The sequence below is a fragment of the Cheilinus undulatus genome, linkage group 10 (genome assembly GCF_018320785.1).
Source record: "Cheilinus undulatus linkage group 10, ASM1832078v1, whole genome shotgun sequence".
Classification (NCBI taxonomy): domain Eukaryota; kingdom Metazoa; phylum Chordata; class Actinopteri; order Labriformes; family Labridae; genus Cheilinus; species Cheilinus undulatus.
In genome coordinates, this window is record NC_054874.1 from 46,580,565 (window position 1) to 46,600,157 (window position 19,593).

The 19,593-nt window shown below is 38.2% G+C and overlaps 1 protein-coding gene across 1 annotated transcript in view; it reads right to left on the reverse strand.

Moving 5' to 3' along the window:
* glra1 (glycine receptor, alpha 1) overlaps positions 1–19,593 on the reverse strand; it is a 239,053-nt gene that overhangs the window by 56,892 nt on the left and 162,568 nt on the right. Inside the window, exons 7-8 of the mRNA XM_041797891.1 lie at positions 17,001–17,083; positions 14,138–14,275 (exon numbers count right to left, since the gene is read on the reverse strand). Of these exons, the coding sequence (XP_041653825.1) occupies positions 14,138–14,275; positions 17,001–17,083 (221 nt within the window). The remainder of the gene's footprint in view (positions 1–14,137; positions 14,276–17,000; positions 17,084–19,593) is intronic.

Consider the following 19,593-nt stretch of genomic DNA (forward strand, 5'->3'; position numbering starts at 1 on the left):
TTCTTTGGCCAGAAGGCTGCACAAACTGATGCTGTATTCTGGTTGGTGATGTGCAGCTGCCTGTTGTGTTCAGCCAGCAGCACTGTTAGTCCTTGTGTGTCTGTGAAGGGAAAAGAACAGTCCATGTTTACGCTCGCAGCACGTTACAGTCAAAGAGGAGTGGAGATTAGGAAGGATGGAGTCGTGATTTTAACCTTTTTCTACTGATCCATCTGCCCCTGATTTATTTTAGCATACAGTTCTTATCTGGAAGAAGAATTTAAGTATTTTAGATGTATTTCAGTCTCCAAAACCTTCAAATTATTGTTCTTTTCATTACACTATTCACCTCCTTGGATGTTTTACCCTTTTATTGATTTTATAAATCAGTCGGGTTCAATATAATTTGGCTTTTTTGACCAAAAAAGCCTCAAATCTTTAAAGTCACCTGAGTGCTGTGAATGTGTCTAAACCAGGGGTTTTCAAAGTGTGTGAGAGTGAGCCTCCCCTAAGAAGAAGTGATTGATTTGGTGGACCCCCACCCACAAAAAGGATTCAAATTAAAAAAAAAAAAAAAAAAAAAATTTCAAATATTTATGTCTAATCTTTAAACATTTTTTATATTAATATATTTTGGTTTGCAAATGTCCTTAAATGTCTGCCTTTCCCTCTTATTTAGTTATAATGCTATTAAATACCCCTTTTTCATATTGTTTGGGCCATTTTACAACTTCTTTTTGGCTTTTTTTCCCCATTTTTTACTCTTTTATCCCATTTTTGCCCTTTTTCACCTTTTTGTCCATTTAAGCTACTCTTTTTTTTGCAATTTTTTTGCTTTTTTTTGTGACGTCTTTTTGCCATTTTTTTTCCCAAGTTTTGCCACTTTTATCCCATTTTTGCCCCCCCCCTTTTTTTTTTTTTACCATTTTTGCCAATTTTTGTCCATTTAAGCAACCTTTTACCATTAAATACCACTTGTTTCCTCGTTTCCCAATTTTTGCCTCTGCTTTTTGCTCTTTTTCACATTTTTTTTCCACTTTTTGCCCATTTAAACTATCCTTTTGCCATTACATACCACTTGTTTCCTATTTTTTGCCCATTTTTGCCACTCTTGACTGCCTTTTGCCTATTAAAGTCACTTTCCACTCTTTTTTTTCACTTTTCACTTTTTTGCTGCTTTTTGACCATTTTTGTCACCTTTAACCTATTTTTATTCCTACTTCAAGCTGTTTTTGCCACTTTTCACCTCTTAGATTGTGGCTCTTGCAAAGGTATTTTTCAAAAATTTGTCTCTTTGGTTGAGTAACACTGCTCTATAGCATAGTCCCCATAGTAACTCTAAGTTTATCCATTTTGCTCCATGCACAGCAGAGGTTAGCAAAGCAAATCACCTTTTTTCTGGTTTATGGTTCCACGCCTCCCCTAAAGCTCTGTGGCGCCCCCCAGGGGAGGCCCACCTCACACTTTGGAAACCACTGGTCTAAAGTGATAATACTATAAAGACACGTGTGTATTCCTGGCTACCATTGCATCATGAAGACAAAAGAACACTGCAAGCAACTCAGAGAATAGGTTATTTAAAAGAATGTATCAGGGGATGGACACAAAAACATTTCCAAGGCTCCACAGAGTTCAGTTAATCCATCATGAAGAAATGAAGGAATATGTCACATGCATGTGGGAGACTCCATGGTCAAGAAGAAAGTTCTTTGGTCTGATGAGACCAAAATGGAGCTTTTTGGCCATCAAATTCACCACAAACACACCATCCCCACTGTGGAGCACAGTGGTGGCAGCATCATGCTGTGGGGATGTTTCTCAGCAGCCATCCCTGGAAGGGGTGTAAAGGTAGAGGGTAAAATGAATGTGGAATTTGTGGAAAATTCTACTCAGTCTGCAAGAGAACTACAGCTTGGGAGAAGAGACAATGAGCCAAAGCATACAGGGAAAGCTACACAGGAATGGCCCAGTCCCCATGCAGGCTGACAGAGCCTGAGCAAATAAGAATGGTGTAAAATTACAGAGTCCAGATGTCTGATCCTCATTGAGACCTATCCACACAGACTCAGAACTGTGGTTGCAGCCTAAGTGACTCTACTAAATAACGATAGAGCTGGACAAAGGCACAACTGCAAGGTTTATGAGCAGTTACATCTGCAGTCTCAAGATTCCTGCAGCTCCAAGCTCTTTGCAATGTGAATGCAATGTTATTATTAACAGTAACTAGTTTCTCTGAGCTCTAAACTTCTGAATGAGGGATGACTGACATCTTTATGTGGTGCTTATGTTTTTGAAACCTGTGATATTTCATATAGACATTTGTCTGATGGTGCCAGATCCTCTTATTTAAGTTAAAGATGAGTCAGTTTCAGAAAATAGACTGGGATAGAAACAAATCAAAAGTTAAAACAAGTCCATAAATACTGTAGAAAAGTTATTTAGCTCCATGAAACATGCACAGAAAGTGTCATTATCATTAAAAATTATGTTTGCAAAGAAAATCTCTCTCAAAGATAATTGAATTAGCACGCACTGCAGTGGTTTTGTTTACACTGCAGCACAGCGGCGACGCTAACAAATGTCCTCGCTTCTCTTTCTGTAATGTAATGAGAGCGCCGAGTCTCATAATAAACCACGGGAGAGCCAGAGAGCAAGATGGCCGGCGATCCATTTAATCAAAGACGATCAATGGACGGCAGCCTCATCAATTAGAGTTAACCCTAAACGACTGGAGAGGAATGAAGAGGAAGAGGAAGGAGAGTGGAGGAGACGTGATGTTAAAGCAGGAGAAGAGTGAAAGATGTGAGAGGACACGGAGGAGAAAATGACAGGAGGAGGACGAGAAGAAGGAGAGGAAGAGGAGGAGGAGGAGAGTCGATGAAGTCGGACTTGATTTATAGCTGCGATACACTTCAGAGCTTTTAAGTGCTGTCCATATTTTCCATCTGATAAGAAGATTGAAATTATTCAGCCGGCCGCTATCTCACTGTGAGGGCTGAGCCTGTCTGAGTCTGTGTGCTGTACTTTACACTAAAGTGTGTGCGTGCATTCAATACTACACACTTGTGTGTCTGTCTGGCTGCAGGAACGATGCCAGAGAGTGTGCACAGACCTCAGCAGTGTCCTTTAAATCAATACTCTACTGTCATTCATACAGTGTGAGCTCTACGGCTCTGTATCATTAATGAAATTAGCATTACAGTGATGCAGATAACAGAAGAGCCCTTCATCTGATACCACTGTATTCTCTGTTTGATATACACCCTATAAATGAAGTATTTAGTCATCTAAAATCAAACAAACATGGCTTTTTCCTCCACGACTCCTGCACAAGTATAACTATGAAGCATTTAAACACCTCTCTGACTTCATATCCTCTTCCCCAAAACTCAAACTGTTGATTTGTAAATGATGAAATATGACGGTAAAGGTTTGTACCAGTCTTTAATCTATGATGAACAGCAGATGAAGATGAGATACCAAGAGGAAATGAGACTTTAAGGTTAGAGGTGAGATCCTCAGAATCCTTAGTGATGCACATATCATCAGCAGATATTGGCTAAAAAAAGTTAAATATTGATATCAATGTATGCACATTTTTGCCAATATTTACAGTTGATAAATCAGCCGTGCACATCGCCACAAACCCACCATCCCCACTGTGAACACACTACCATGGTTTAGTACCAGATTTAGGCAAGAAAATAAATGCTTGCATTAAAAGTAACGACTAAAACGTGAGGACGTTTTATGACTAAAACTAGACTAAAATGTTTTAAGTTTTCACCGACTAAAACTAAAAAGGATAGAAAGACTAAAATGTAACTTAAACTAAAAGACATTTAATTTAATCCTTAGAGCTCACAGCTATTTTTTCACCATCATGTCACTTTTTGTCTTAAAAAGCTTGTAAAACATCAACCCTGTGGTGCACTGTCAGCTCTATATATCCTTTTTTTTCAGGACAACCTGAACTTTGAGAATATATATACTAAAGCAATGTCACTTGAATTTTAAATAAGTTAAAGGACTCTAAAGATAAAAGAAAAAAATTGGAATTTGAAACTCAGAGATTTTTATTTATAACTCACAGAAAACAATAGTGACTAAGCCTTTCTTTACACAGACTTGTTCTCCCATCTCTCAGTGACACAACAGTGCAAACATAAACATTTTGTGACAAACGGTTTTCAAAATATCTGCATAAGTTTGCAGTGTGATCCATTTGTGCCATTCCTTTAAGCAGTAGAGACGCAACTGGTTGACTACACCTCCCAACAGTGCATTGCGGTAAACAAAAAGTCGAAGTGATCAAAAATTGATTAAAAATGGATAAAAAAGATGCTTATTATCGGACCTAAGAATGTAAATTCAATCTGTAAAAACCCTGAAAAGTCTCAGAAGTTCTGGGCTCGCTAGAAAAGCGTCCTTTTAGAGCTACGGAGACATCGAGGGTAGCAAAAAAACACCAAGAAAGTCAGCTTTCAGAAAACAAAAAGAGTAAGTGTCTTTGACTTATCGTTCAAAAGTTATCAACGTTTTTATAAACCGTGTCACTTTTTGTTATTTACGACAACACCGTCCTCAGAGACCCTGGAAGGTCAGCCGGGTTCAGGGCTCACAAGAAAATATTCTGTAAGAGCTAGGAATGCATGGAAGACATGATTAGACACAACAGAGAGCTTTCAGTAAAAAAAAACAACTGTCTACGATTTATGTTCAAACATTACCAAGTGATTTATAAAAGGCTGTACCTGCAGCACGGATCCGTGCCACGTAACCTCTAAGGGTTAAAGACTAGAGGAGTCTTGTGCTGAGCTAAGAGGCTCACAAAGGGATTGAATTTGTCATTTACACCAGTAACGCTTGGATTTTTGTTCAGCTTTAAAGTTTGTGTGGGTGTCCATTTACATGTTACTGATCTCTTCTGTGCTCAAGCCTTTGCTGTGTAAAGTTAAATAAAGAGGCCGTAACAGTGTGACACTGGTTTTTCGAGTCTGTCTCTATGCAGAAATCACTTCCTGCCCCCCATCTGGAGTTCCCCGCTTTGACATGGCGCCATCTGCAAACCTAAAGGTGGTTGCCTTGGGCGCTACTCTCAAGGAGGGCCCATGTGAGTCCTGAACATTTTGAATGAAACCCAAAAATAAAAAAAATTCAAAAAACAGTCAGATTGTCTACTGAGCCGCTCCTCTCTCAGCCTGTCTTTGCACTGAAGAAACTTCTTGTTCTTTACATAAAAAGGTGCATACCTTATACAGGTATTGGCTCAGTCAGACTGGAGATATTAGCATAGCAGATGTGCATTCCTGAAATTCTTTGCAATTTTCTCCACTTGTGTGCACATTACTGAAGCAGAGCAACATGGGGGACGAACTAAAGCTCACCGCCTGATCAAGAAACAAGTCATGAAGGTCTGAATGATGATATTCAAACCTCTAGAGATGATTTACAGCTGCAACACACTTCTACAGTTAAAGATGCAAACATATCACACACACTAGCGACATATCTCCAGCTAGAACACTAAAGAGCGCCCTGCAATGCAGCAAAACCTCTTAATTAGTATTTCAAACAGGCCTTGCGGTATATCTGTGTTTGGATGGAGGGATGAAAAGACATAAAGAGACAACAGTGAGACAGAAGAAGAGAGAAGCTCCCTCTCTCTTCAGTCACAATAGACTGCAGCTAATAAATGGGAGCAGAAACGACACCTTAATTCCCTCTTAATGCTTGATTGGGAAGCAGTGAGGCGTGTGCACGCTTAAACACACACACACACACAACACAAATGTCCGTACACGCACTCGCAGAGGAGCGGGGCGGCTGCAGAGTAACAGGCCGGAGATAAGATTAGCACGGGGCAAGAAGATGGGGGCTGGGAGTCAATTGTCCTGAAAGAATTCATGCTTTCTACTGAGGAAATTCATGAAGATCTGCAGAAGATCTCTGGAGGCTTTAAGGCGCTCTTAGCTCATAGTTTTGGTTTTACGGCACACTGAGTGTGTGGTTCAGCATGAGCTCTCAGATCCAGTAGAGAGAAACTCACTGTCTGATTCTTACCCAGCTGCTGTGAACAGTTTTCTTTTGGCCCACAAATGTGCAACTGTCTGAGCAGAGTGAAAACCGCCGCGTGGAAATGGAGAGTTTCTTTAAGAAAGAAGTAACACAGCAGCAAATATGAGGAAAGTTAAAGAAGACGCATGACAGATAATAATCCACGTAAAACTGATCAAAGACATACACACAGCACCTATAAAAATATCCACACCCTTGGATGTTTTACCCTTTTTATTGATTTTATAAATTAAACAGCGTAAAAATAATTTGACTGTATAATAATATTGTATGAATTTTTATCTACTAATTTAACTTTTTATTTCATATTTTTGACTTTTTGATCTCATAATTTGAATTTTTATTTCATATTTTTGACTTTTTATCTCATAATTGTGACTTTTTCTCATAATTTTGACTTTTCATCTTATAATTATGAATTTTAATATCATCGTTTTGACTTTGTCTCAATATTTAAATATTTATTTCATATACTTAATATATTTTATTTCATGATTATTAACTTTTATCTCATAATTCTGACTTTTTATCTCATAATTTGAATTTTATTTAATATTTTTGAAATTTTAATCTCATAATTATTACTTTTTATCTCATAAGAATGATTTTTTATCTTATAATTATGACTTCAAATATTATCATTTTGACTTGTCTCATTATTGGAATATTTATTTCATATATTTATTATTTTCTTTCATAATTATCACCTATTACCTCATAATTTTGACTTTTTATTTCATAATTTGAATTTTATTTCATATTTTAGAATGTTTAATCTAATAATTAGTACTTTTTATCACATATTTTCGACTTTTTGTCTCATAAATTTGATTATCTTAAAATTATGTCTTTTTATCTCATAATTATGCCTTTTTTCCTTATAATTATGACTTTTTAACTTATAATTATGACTTTTTATCTATAAAAAGTCTATCTACAATATATCTTTTTATTTTAGTACTTGCATAAATATTCACCCCCCTTAAGGTGACTGCCCTGATTAGTGAGACTGAATGTGTCTCAAGTGATTGCATTATAAAGACACCTGTGTCTGGAAGGTTCAGTCCCTGGTTAATCAGTGTTCCTGGCAACAATTGCACCATGAAGACAAAAGAACACTCCAAGCAACTCAGAGAAAAGGTTATTGAAACATTTAAGTCAGGGAATTGATAAGAAAACATTTCCAAGTCTCTGAACATCCTCCAGAGTTCATTTAAATCCATCATCAAGAAATGAAGGAAGGAACACGTGTAAATCTGCCTAGATCAGACCGTCCTCTGCTGTGACTGCAGCCAAAGGTGAATCTACTAAACACTGACTTGAAGGAGATGAAAATGTATGCAGTCTCTTATTTCTGGTCTGATTATTTTGACCATGATTGATTATTCAACCAATAAAAGAGTCAGACATCCAAAGGGGGATGGATACTTTTTAGGCCCTCTATCTGACAGTGGGTAGTTTATCTTACTTTAGTATGTTAAAGGTACACAGTCACACAGTGCCAGACTGTTGTGGTAAAGTGCCTGCAATCTAGACCCAACAGGAAATACCATATAAGGAGTCATACATGCTGTGACAGTGACTCAGAGGGATTCAGTGATGGAGAGAACACAGACTTCATGTATTTACAGAGTAAAGCTGTGGATTATCACTTCATTGTCTCTGCTGTGTGTGTGTGTCAGACCCCGTGTGTATGCATGAGCGTGTGCAGCAGGTTATGGATTTGTGTGCTGGTGTGTATTGGAGTGCGTTTGTGAGTGTGTGTGGAGTGCCGGTGCTGAGTCGTGTCAAGGCTTTTCGTCTGGAGGTGGATCGTTCATCTCCTCAGCAGCGACAGCGGACGTCAGCCTCTGTGTGAGTGATGGCTCTGGATCTGAACTAATCAGGCCTCTGCTCTCAAACACAACCGCCAAACACACACTCACACACACACGCTGGCTCTGACCGGTGGTTTGAGGAGGGATTTATTTCCACCTCTTATTTTTTAGAAGTGTTTTCCTTGAAAGTTTGTTTTGCTCTTGTCCGGGTTGATTGATTTACTAACGAGTCCGTTCAGGTCAGATTTGTGTGTTTTATAACCAAACTATGAACAGATTATTCTTTAAATCCTGTTTTATATTCAGATAAAAGTTCATCTTTTCCTGTTCCTGGACATAGATCCTGTTTGAGGACTTTTACAATGTGGTTCTATTTCTCAGTGCTGAAATCTCGTAGCTCAGTGAGTCGGTGTTTTATAAATCAATAAGAGCGTTTGATAAAACGAGTCATTCAGACCTTTAAAGTCCTGATCCTTCAATAAAGCACAGAATAACACTTTAACATGTTATATTTCTATCTTACACAGACATTTCAAGCATTAATCCCTTAAATCATGAGACTTAAACTTTCTTGTGCTGTATTATTTACAGAAAAGTCTGTGAACGAAAAACCATCGACCAATATGATCAGTTTTTCTGATTTGTTAGAAGCTGGTTTAGGAGGAAATTATGAGATAAAAAGTTATTGTGATGAGATAATTAAGACTTATAATCTCATAGTTTTTTAATAATAATGAATAATATTATTTTTAATAATAATAATAATAATTCTATCCCCTAATTTTACCTTTTATCTAATAATTTTGACTTTTTCACATACAATAATGTCTTTTTAACTTATAAAAGTGACTTTTTATCTCATTATCATGACTTTTTATCCCGTAATTTGACTTCTTATCTCGTAATTATGGCTTTTAATCTTACATTTTTTACTTTTTATCTCCTAATTTAACTTTTTATCTCCTAATTTGAAATTTCATCTCATAATTTTACCTTTTGATCTCATAATTTTATATTTTATCTCATAATTATGACTTTTTAGTGCTTCATTTGACTATTTATCTCATAATTTAATTTTCTATTCCATAATTATGACTTTTTATCTCTTAATTTGAATTTCTATCTCATAATTATTACTTTTTATCCTATAAATATGACTTTTTATCTCATAATTAAACTTTATATCTCAAAATTTTGAGATTTTATCTTCTAATTTTGACTTTATGTCTCCTAATTTGACTTTTTAACCATATTTTTGAATTTTTGTCTCCTAATTTTGACTTTTTATCTCCCAGTTTGACTTTTTATCTCCTAATTTGACCTTTCATCTCATAATTTTGACATTTTCTCATGATTTTGACCTGTTATTTAATGTTTGGACTTTTTTTTTTATCTTTGACATTTCCCTCTCACATTTTTGAAAGTGGCAGAGATGGGCTTCCACAGACATGAGCAGATTTGGAGAATTCAATAATGCAACACTTTTCAACAACATTTTGAGCATGACAGTTTTTCTCAGTCGCTTTGGTACATTTCTCAGATCAGAACTGAAATTCTCAAAACTACTTGTTCAATCTTCACATCATTGTATCACTTGTGCACATCAAAAAAGCAGTTTCTCATTTTTTTGAACAAGTTGCAAATGCTTTGGTACATCCATTAAAATGATTCTCTACAATTCTCCGCTGTTCCTACATTATCAGTTGCTTAGGTCATGTTGATCAAAATGTATTCTAATGGGTCTCTGTTGGATAGTCTCACCCCCACAACATTTAGGCATTAGTTCATCGCATCAGTCTTTACATGCAAAATGGTTGAACATGTTTTATAATATGTCAAGCATATTTCTCTACATTTCCATTAGACTTATGTTTTCCTAAATCTGTCCTGAATTGGTAAATTGCTCCCAGGTGAATCTTGACTTTCTCTAACGAAGGGAAATGTGTGAAGCACTAGATCAACCAATGATCAAGGAATTTGACTGAGGAGAATTTGATGATGGAGGAATTTTTCAGCATGGAGATGGAAAGTATATGATCGCCAGCCACACACACAGATGACCCTTCTGGCTGCCATGCATGCAGCGTGTGGAGACATCACAGCAGAGACCTGCAGAGGCTGGATAAGACACTCTAAAAGATTCTTTCCATGCTGCGTCACAAGAGAAGATATTCGTCTTATCCGTACACAATGACACGAGGACTTGTCATTCTGATGGCACTGACGTGTTCATTGACAGATATTTACTTTTGAGAGATGAACTAAGGATTTTGAGCAAGAGGCTGGCTTTTGCAGGTAATCCATGATGTTCTGCTATTTGTACGAATTGTTTGAGAAATGCACTTACTGTTTTGCAAATGTGGGGGACAATTTGAGAAATGTACCAAAGCGACTGAGAAAAACTGTAAGTCTAATGAAGACTAATTACAGTTTGTGAAACAAAACACATTATGTTGATACATAAATCAGATCTTTATTTTCATAGAGAAGACAAAACAAGAGAAAAGTTCTGTAAAACATCGCCAAACGACATAAATCCTGACCTCCTTCTCCTTTAAGGTGAAATCTGCTGATTTGTTGTGTGTTATGACAAACACGTCTCTCTGTTTTAAGTCATAAAGCTTCATTAGTATTTAAATTTCTTTTCTGATGCAACTACTTAGTTGCATCAGTGACCTCAGAATTAGCATGCAGCTGATGAAATGAAGCATCAAAGTTCATTTCATGGTTCGGCTTTATTTGTCTCGACAATCTCCATTCCCCTCAACTTTAGACCCCAAAATAGATCAAATAAATCAGTTTTCATGTGCTTAAAATTCAAACATCTAGTGCTCTATTTGTGTCTCTCTGTCCGTTTCAGACTCTCCACTCTCAGTCGGACATGCAGGAGTATTTATAATTTGTGTTTTCTCTGGAGTGTAAGAAAAGGGGAGCGCTGAGGTGGACTGGACAGATGGTTTTTAGCCCCACTTGGACGACCCTGAGGGAGAAACAGAGCGTGGCTCGTCCTCCTCCGTGCTCTGCTAGACTCACCCTGCTCCTTCCTTTTTATGATTTCTGCTGCTCTCACTTATTTCTGCTTAATCTGCTCCCTTTTCACTTTCTTCTTCCCTGTTTTTTTTTTAAGTTTTACCACTCTGCACGGACCTCCAAATCATTTGCATATCGTCACCTTTTCTTTCCTTCCTGCAATATCAGTCTCACTTTAGACAAGTACTTTACTCTCCGCTGTCGTCTTCCTTCTTTCATCTTTCAACTTTCTCCTCCTCTGTTATTATTTCATCTTATTGGATTTCTTCTCCGGTTTTTCCTCTCTATAGGTCATTTTGTCTCCTTTTCCCCACATTTATACTGTCAACAGCAGGGTATGGCATCCTGTTAGGGACAGAATCCTCTCTCTTGGCCTGCAGCGCAGCAGACGTGCAGATTTAAACTGCAATGCTAACAAGACATCATGTCCAACATTTAGCCATTATTCTCAATTAGAATGATGCATTTATGGACTGACTTGTGCTGACTTGAGCATGATCCAACTAAAGGATCCTGTTGTTTTGTCACATTGTGCAAGTCGGTTTAAAATTTGCTATTTTAAACTGACTTACTTGGATTTTCAGCTGTCTCCTCTATTCCTTTCTTTGCTCCTGATCTAAAAACTCATCCCACTCTTCCACTCCTCTTCATCACTCTATTTCCCCTCTTATTTGTCCATTCTTTAGCTTCTTTCATCCTGAAGCCCCTCTGTTCTTGTCCTACAGAGCCCTATCTTCAGTTTTAATCTGCTTCTACATTTTCCAAATGCAAACCTTGATTTTGAAAATAAGTGACTAGCTCTGACAGTTATTTTTGAGTTTGAGTCTGAAATTCAAACTTTCGAGGCACACAGAGTTGTTTTCCTCCTCACTGAGCCTGAACTTTTCATGACAGCAAAAAGAAAAGAATATTTCCAGTTTGTGAATTTCCATTTCAGTGGGATTTCCACATTTCAGCTGCTGGAATAAAATGAAATCTTGTCTCTGACTCGTGCAGTGCTTCAGTGAAGGTTTGAGATGCTAGAAAAGACGACGATGCCGCCTCTTTATTTCAAAGATCTATCTGATTCTGGTTCCTCAGTCTAAACTTACATGGAGTAAATTATCTGTGCATTAGGCAGGAGAATCACGTGTAGGTGACTTTTTTATTTTTATTTTTTTATTTATTTTACATTTCTTCTGCTTTTTTTCCCCTTCATAATTTGATAGGAACGCTGAAGATGCACAGGAGATAAGGGCTGCAGCATCTCTACGAGGGTCCCTGCCTCACCAACCGTCACCTTAGAGCAGAGATGTCCAACTCAAGGCGCGGGGGCCAAATCCGGCCCGTGGAACAGTGAAATCTGGCCCGCAAGATGATCTCATATTTCTGTTCTAACTGGCCCATCAGTATGAGGTCTGCAGATTTCCTTAAGTATAAAAATGTGAACTTATCCTTGATGATTTCAGATTTCCTTGTTAAGTCATAAAATCTGAAAAAGTAAGGAGTAAAAATATTTAGATAAGAAATCAGGAATGTGGGAAAGGAATAAATTTGTGTTTTAATTTCACCTTTTCAATTTTGCATCTCACAATTAGGACTCATACTTAGGATTTTGACTTATTTCATACTTTGAGCATTTCAACTCATAATTTTGACTTCTCATATAATATTTTGAGCTTTAATGCTCATAATACTAATTTTAATGCATACTTTGACCTTTTTAACTAATTATTTTGTATTTCCTCTCATATTTTCAACTCCAAGCTTTTTCATAATCCCATGTTTTGACCTTTTAGACTCAGAATTTAAAATTTTGAAACATATTTTGACTTTTAATTTCATGATTACAATTTTTTTTTCATATTTTGACCTTTTAAACTCATGATTTTGACTTTCTTTCTAATATATTTGCCTTTAAAAACATTTTTCCATTTCAATCTCATACTTTGACTTTTATGAACTAATAAATTTACTTTTCTCAGATTGTGAGCCTTTAATTGTTTCTTTTTCGCTTTTTAAATGTCAAAATCATTTATCATCAGTGCTACGGTTTTTTTTTTCTCCATATTTTATTACCGGTGAAATGAGGTTAATGGTTTATGGTTAAACAGGTGATGCTGAGAGACCCTCAGGTTAGTCCTGAATCCAGAATCCGGCCCCTGCTGTGATTGAGTTTGACACCCCTAGTTCAGTCAGAGAGGAAAGTTTTACATCCTAGGAGACAATTTACAATTTCATTTGGCTCTATTCAATCAAATTTCAACTGGGACTGGTCTTCCTGACATTGAGGACTCTGCCCAGGGACTCACACCAGACACTCGCGCTCTGACTGGGGTTTGAACCCCCAACCTCCCACACCACAGTCAGCGATGTAAATATGAGCAGCCCCAGGAACCAGACGTGGATTCAGAAATTTTCCAGTGCCAGGTGAGCACAGGTATGGGTTCTAAATAAAAGCACTAAATGTCAAACTATTCAGAAGGGAGCATAAAATTCACAGGACAGAGAAGTAAGGACAGGCTGTAACCTATGTGGTTTGGTACTTCAGTATGACAGCTGTCAGCTGAGCCTTGCATAGACCACCCGGACTAAGAAAAGGCATCTCTCTGTCAGCTCTGGTGTTGCTTTTTTTATTGTAAGAACCTGAACCAACCTTGCTGCAAGAAGCATTGTGCTATTTTGATTTAACCAGCTACTGCAAATTTCACAAGCCGGTATCTTCAGTGAAATAAAGAGCCTCTGGGAGCCCCCTCTATTCATCAGTGCTGAATAAGACCACCGGCAGATCTCACAGATCTGCAGAAACAACAGACTAAAGTGTGCCTTTTCCTCACCTTCAGCATCTCCAGTACATTGACATATTACCTGCAGTTGCACCTTATGTTCAATCTGTATCATTTGCTGATTGTGATAAATGCAAACAATATAAAAGCCAATGAGCAGAGAGCATCAGTCTGTGCAGCTGTCTGCCTGTTTTGAAGTATAAAGAGTCTGTGGAGCAGCCACAGCCAGGCAGAAGAAAACTGTTTACTTTTGGGCTTTAACCTGTGAGACATTCTGACCAACAACAGAGCATTTTCCTTGTGCATCGCACAATATTGGTCCGCTTTTAAATGTCTCCATGCGACACAGATCAAATTTGAGATAATCCTGCAACGATGCAATGAAATGGTTCATAGTTCAGACCAGAGCAACAAACCACAGCTGTGAAAATCCTCCAAGAATCCCCAATCCTTCATGCTCGGACTCACCTGTGTTGTAGTGCTTGGTGCAGTAGCGCAGGTCCTTCTCCTCCTTCAGGATGAACTGAGGCAGCGTCAAACCGTCCGCCACCTGCACGGCTCCCTTCTCGTCCCACTCGAATATGAGGTCATTCATGGTGTAGCCGACTGCAGAGAGAAAGAGCAGGAGGTGAGACTGACTCCAGATCCTATGAGTTATTTATTTTGTTTTTCTTCACCTGAACAGGAAATGATTTCTCTGCCTGTGCGAGGTGCAGAGTCACACAGCACGGAGTCAAACCCCCCGCAGGGTTTGGTGGGTCAAAGGAGCATTTCAACACATGCTGAAAAACTGTGCTATCTGCCTGCCTGACATTGTGATTGTAATGATTTTACAGCAGCATCCAAAACTACTGCAACGATTATTGATATTTGTCTGTTTTGACATGTTTTGAAGTGTCTGCATCAGGGAAAAAAAGCTTTTTCATTCTTTTAGATAAGATGATGCAGAAAAAAGAAATATTGATGATTTTTGCACAAAAGAAATAAAGTAACCAGAAGAAAAGTGGACCAATAGGATCATGGATATAAGATAAGGGTATCAAATTGGCAAATCTGACCAATTTAATGATAAAAAGTCAAATTTCAAACAAAATTTTAGCAATTATGGTTTCGACAGGCATGAACATTTTGCAGATATTTACTGAAGATATATCAGCCAGTCATATTGAAAGAAAAATCAAATACCAGCCTTAAATGTACAAATGTAACACCAGATATAGGTGGATACCTATAGGGCACCACACTCAAGAGGGCCTACCATGAGCCATGAACATTTTGAATGAAGCCCTAAATTTAGCACACAAAGTAAGGATATTAGAGTTTGGTAGATTATTTCTTTGTTGCAACAATGCTTCTTTGCAATGAATCAAGCCTGTTTATTTCCCTTTTAAGGATCATGCATTTGTGGGATGAGCAGCAGAGCTGAGTATGAGGGTTGCACCCATGAAAAATTAGCCAGATCTTCTCTGCCAATGCCAAACAGCTTATTCTGCTGTTATCTCTTGTTTGAAGGATTTGGATGATTGCAATCTAAAGATGCAAAACTTATTGGCAATTTAACAATTTACTCATATAACAAACAGGAGCCTAAGTAGTGTGTGGAAGAACCATACACAGGCACAACAGCCTGGCTCCTCCTCCTCATGCTGGTTACCAGCCTGGTCACACACTGCTGTGGGATGGCATCCCATTCTTCAACCAGCATTTATCAACAGTCAGCCAGTGTGGTTGTGTTGGTCGCTCTGGCACCAACAACCTGATCCCACAAGTGTTCAATGGGGTTGAGGTCAGGACTGCAGGTAGGCTGATCCATCATCTCCACTCCTAAATTCTGGAGGTAGTCTCTAATAAACCGCGCTCTGTGGGGGCTAGCAACGTCATCTTGGAGGCTGTGGAGATATGGGGTTATCACCGACTGCAGAAACTCATCTCCACATCTTTCTGCATTGAGATTGCCTCCAATGATGACAAGCCTCGTTTCTCCAGTGAGGGAGATGCCGCCCCACACTGCTTCCACCAAAAGACGGTACTCTATTGGCGCAGCAATCAGCGTCTCACCTTGACTTTGATTATCCAATTTCTGTAGGCAAAATCTGGACTCATCGCTGGACATAACAGGTGCCAATCAAGCACCTGACTGTCTGCACCTGGGGGTATCAGAAGCTCAAAACAAGAGCCAATAGCAGAGTAAGCTGTTTGGGATTGGTAGAAAGGATGTGGCAATTTTTTCATGGACGCAACCCTCAAACTAAGCTCTGCTGCTCATCCCCAAGATGCATGCTCCTTACAAATGTGGCACCATTTAAAAGAGAAGACTTTACAATGGGATAAGATTTATGGCCAAGAAGCATTGTTACAACAAAGAAATAATCTTGCAAACACAGATTTCCTTTCTTTTGTACTAAGTTAGACGGACCACAAACAAAGACCTGGGAAAATTTGATTTTGTGCCCATTTCAGTGTGCATAGGTGCTGGGCTGGATGAAACAGATTCTATGACATCAGATTAGTGCTGCATGATTTGTTAACAGTGTGCAATTGTGATTATACTGGACAATGTTGCAGTTTTGCAATTGCAGTCATGATATAATACATACAAATATCAAGAGGCATTAAAAAAACTAAAGTTTGAACAATATCATTTCCAAAAATAATCTGATATTTTTAGAAAAGAAGAGAGAGATTTTTCAGTTTTTGAAAAAAAACAGTACTCCATCAAAGTACAATAGTGGCACTGTTGTAAACTTAAAGGTTTTTCTGCAGGTATTTTTGTAAACCTTTCAAGTACTACTTAACACAAAATGATTGCAGGCAGTTATGTAATTGCACAGCTGGACATTGCAATTGCAAATGCGACTGAATTAATTGAGCAGCACTATGTAAGATGCATAAGGTCTGGTCCAAAAATGTGTGTGATCGATGCATTCTTAGATGTTCCTTTCAGAAGTTCACAAGCATCAGTGCCTGTCTTTATTCTACTACAGATGATGTGATTATCTCTGAGTGAATCAGTGACATTAAGGAGCTCCTCTCTGTCTTTGTCTGCCTCCTGATACTTCAGATCAGAGCTAGCAGCAGATATCAGTGTGGTACCGCCGGGTTTTGTATTGTTCTTCCTTTTGTGTGATCACTGACCCTTTGTTCAAGAACAGAAAGTGTGTGAACTTCAGTTCAGCGTGTTTGATTCCTCTCACGTCTGCTCACTGAACGAAAAGGCCACAGAGAAATCTATATCATAGCACCACCTCTCCCCCTGCCAGCTGCTCTGTGACTGATCCACTGAGGCTCCCCATGTACCCCTCCCTCCGTCTCTCTGCGTGTAATTACTCACAGCTCTCCAGCTGCATGATGCAGGTCTGGACGTCCATGGGGAAGTTCTTCAGATCCATGGGACAGGCCAGGACCAGTGTTATTCTAAGAAAAGACACACAGAGAAACACACAAATACATTATTACTGAACAATGAGAGGATTATTACCATAATGTTTTATCCAGCCAATCATATACCATCACATCCAATATGTTAGATCAGCTTGTTTAAAAAAAAAAACAAAACAAAACAAAACACAGTAAGTATACTCTGCTCTCCACCAAAACAATAACAAATTATAACACCAGTGGATAGCAGGGAATCATGGGAGGGATTCTGCTGCTCCACCCAATGAAAACAAACCAAGATGGTCAGACTGCAGACCCCTGATCTCAGCAACCCCTCTAGAAACTACTATGGTGAGAATGGAAATACACACTAAAACTTTCAAAATAAAATCAGACTAGACTTCCTGTTAGAGTAAGGGTTAGGATACCAAAAGTTAAACGTCAAAAACATGAGCTGCAAAACCTGATTACATTTAATAACGCCAGCTCACAGGAAAAAGTTTGTCCTCCATGAGAACACTCCAGCATAGCTTACATAGCTAAGGCTAGCGCTAATGAAGCTACATAAGCGACGTAGTAATGTAGCTAAAGACTGTACACTTTTTACAGTTTTGCAAACCTCATAAACCCATATTTTATAAAAATAGCTACGTAGCTTGCTTGGTTAAAGCTATAAAAGCTATGTTAACTACATTAGCTTCTGCTACTTTTGTTAAAGTTAACTAAGCTACATTAGCTACATAGCCTATGTAAAAAAATGCTATGCTACTACATAGCTACATTTGTTAAAGCTCATGTTGCTAAAGTTGAAGCTAATGTCAATACTTTGGCTTATGTAGTAGCATTAACATGTAGCTATGTTAGCTTTAGCTGAAGCTAACATAGCTAAAACACGCCACTGTTTGCCTACCTAAAAGCAGCTCTTCGCATAATTGAATCCTGATTAGACCAATGGCCTTTTTTATGTTATATTTTGGAAATGTTGCTTGTCTGTAATGTTTGTGACATGGTTATTACCGCCGCCAAGGAGGTTATGTGATCGGCAGGGTTTGTTAGTTTGTTAGCAACATAACTCAAAAAGTTATGGATGGATTTTGATGACATTTTCAGGAAATGTCAGAAATGGCATAAGGAAGAACTGATTAGATTTTGGAGTGATCCGGATCACCGTCTGGATCCAGGAATTTTTTGAAGGAATCTTCTATCGGCTAATGGCGGAGGTCTGCGCTCTCCGAGTGCTTTTCTAGTTTCGTAAATGTTACTGCCAGACTTTGTTTATGAATAAAGTTCAATTTTAAAGAACTTCTAAAAGGGTAGAATACATTAAGCTGATAAACGTCTCTCCTGTCCTAACAGATGATTTAGCCAGACCAGGCCCATCTCAGTTCCATATTTCATAAATATACAACATAATGTTACAGTATAAGTCAGTGGCTTCATACATGAATAATAGATCCCTCTCCTTACCTAAAAGCAGAGACCTGCCGATGCTTGTACATTTCAAAGACTACATGTGGATGTACAGTCGTAGAGGAGGCTGGCTTCAGTTGTGTATCCAAAGTGCTCAAGCCTCATCACAATGTCCTTTCATGCATTTATATAAACCAGGAGCAGCTTTAAAGAAAATGTCTGTAATCGTGGAGCAGCAGGCACTAAAGAGAGGAATCATGGGTAAAGTGGAGCAGTAATGATATCTCAGACTGTGCTTTATTTGAGCTGGCTGATATCTCAATTTAAAATATAAGTCCTTAACTTCTGTTATGCTCTGTATCACCTATAAAATAATTTTCCCATTAATCCTTGAGAAAAGTTGACTTTTTGCAGATAAATTCCCTGGTTGTGACAGCGGTGATTAATCCTGCAGAGACGCACAAACGCTAAAGTGTCACTACAGCGACACGCTGGCTCCTCTGAACATTTTAATTTTACATTTTCACCAGTTACAATCTTTGAACCTCAACATAAGCCATTTCTAATTCTCCTTCTTTGACACATTTTATTCAAACTTATCCTGTAAGTGTATGACCCTATCTGTGCAACACTACACATAATTCTGCACATAGACATGTATTTCTATTTCTGCAGATGTTAGCAGAACTTTCTGAGCATTGTATGATAATCTGAAGCTCACTGTTGAAGCAGTATTGTTCAGCTGTCATGTGAAAGCTCTTTCTGGTTTGTCAGCACAACCACGTTACATGTTTGTGACATGAATTCAGCGTTAAGCAGCCTGCAGGGCTTTCTGCTGAAGAGCTGAGAGACACCAGAGGTAAAATCTCACATATTATTACAGATTAGAGCGGGAGGTTTGTCATAGACTCAGGGGTTTTGGTGGTCTACTCTGATAAAATATGGTGTTTAGTTTATTATGCACCAGAAGTACACTGTTAGTTTGATATTATCTCTATTTACAGATTCAGTCCACAGGGAGCGTGGTTATTATGATAACTAGTCTTCTGGTTCGGTTGGTACATTTGTTGTTCAAGCTGTATCAACCAATCACGTATCAGCAGGATTTGATGTAAAGTGTATGAAGTCGAGCCAAA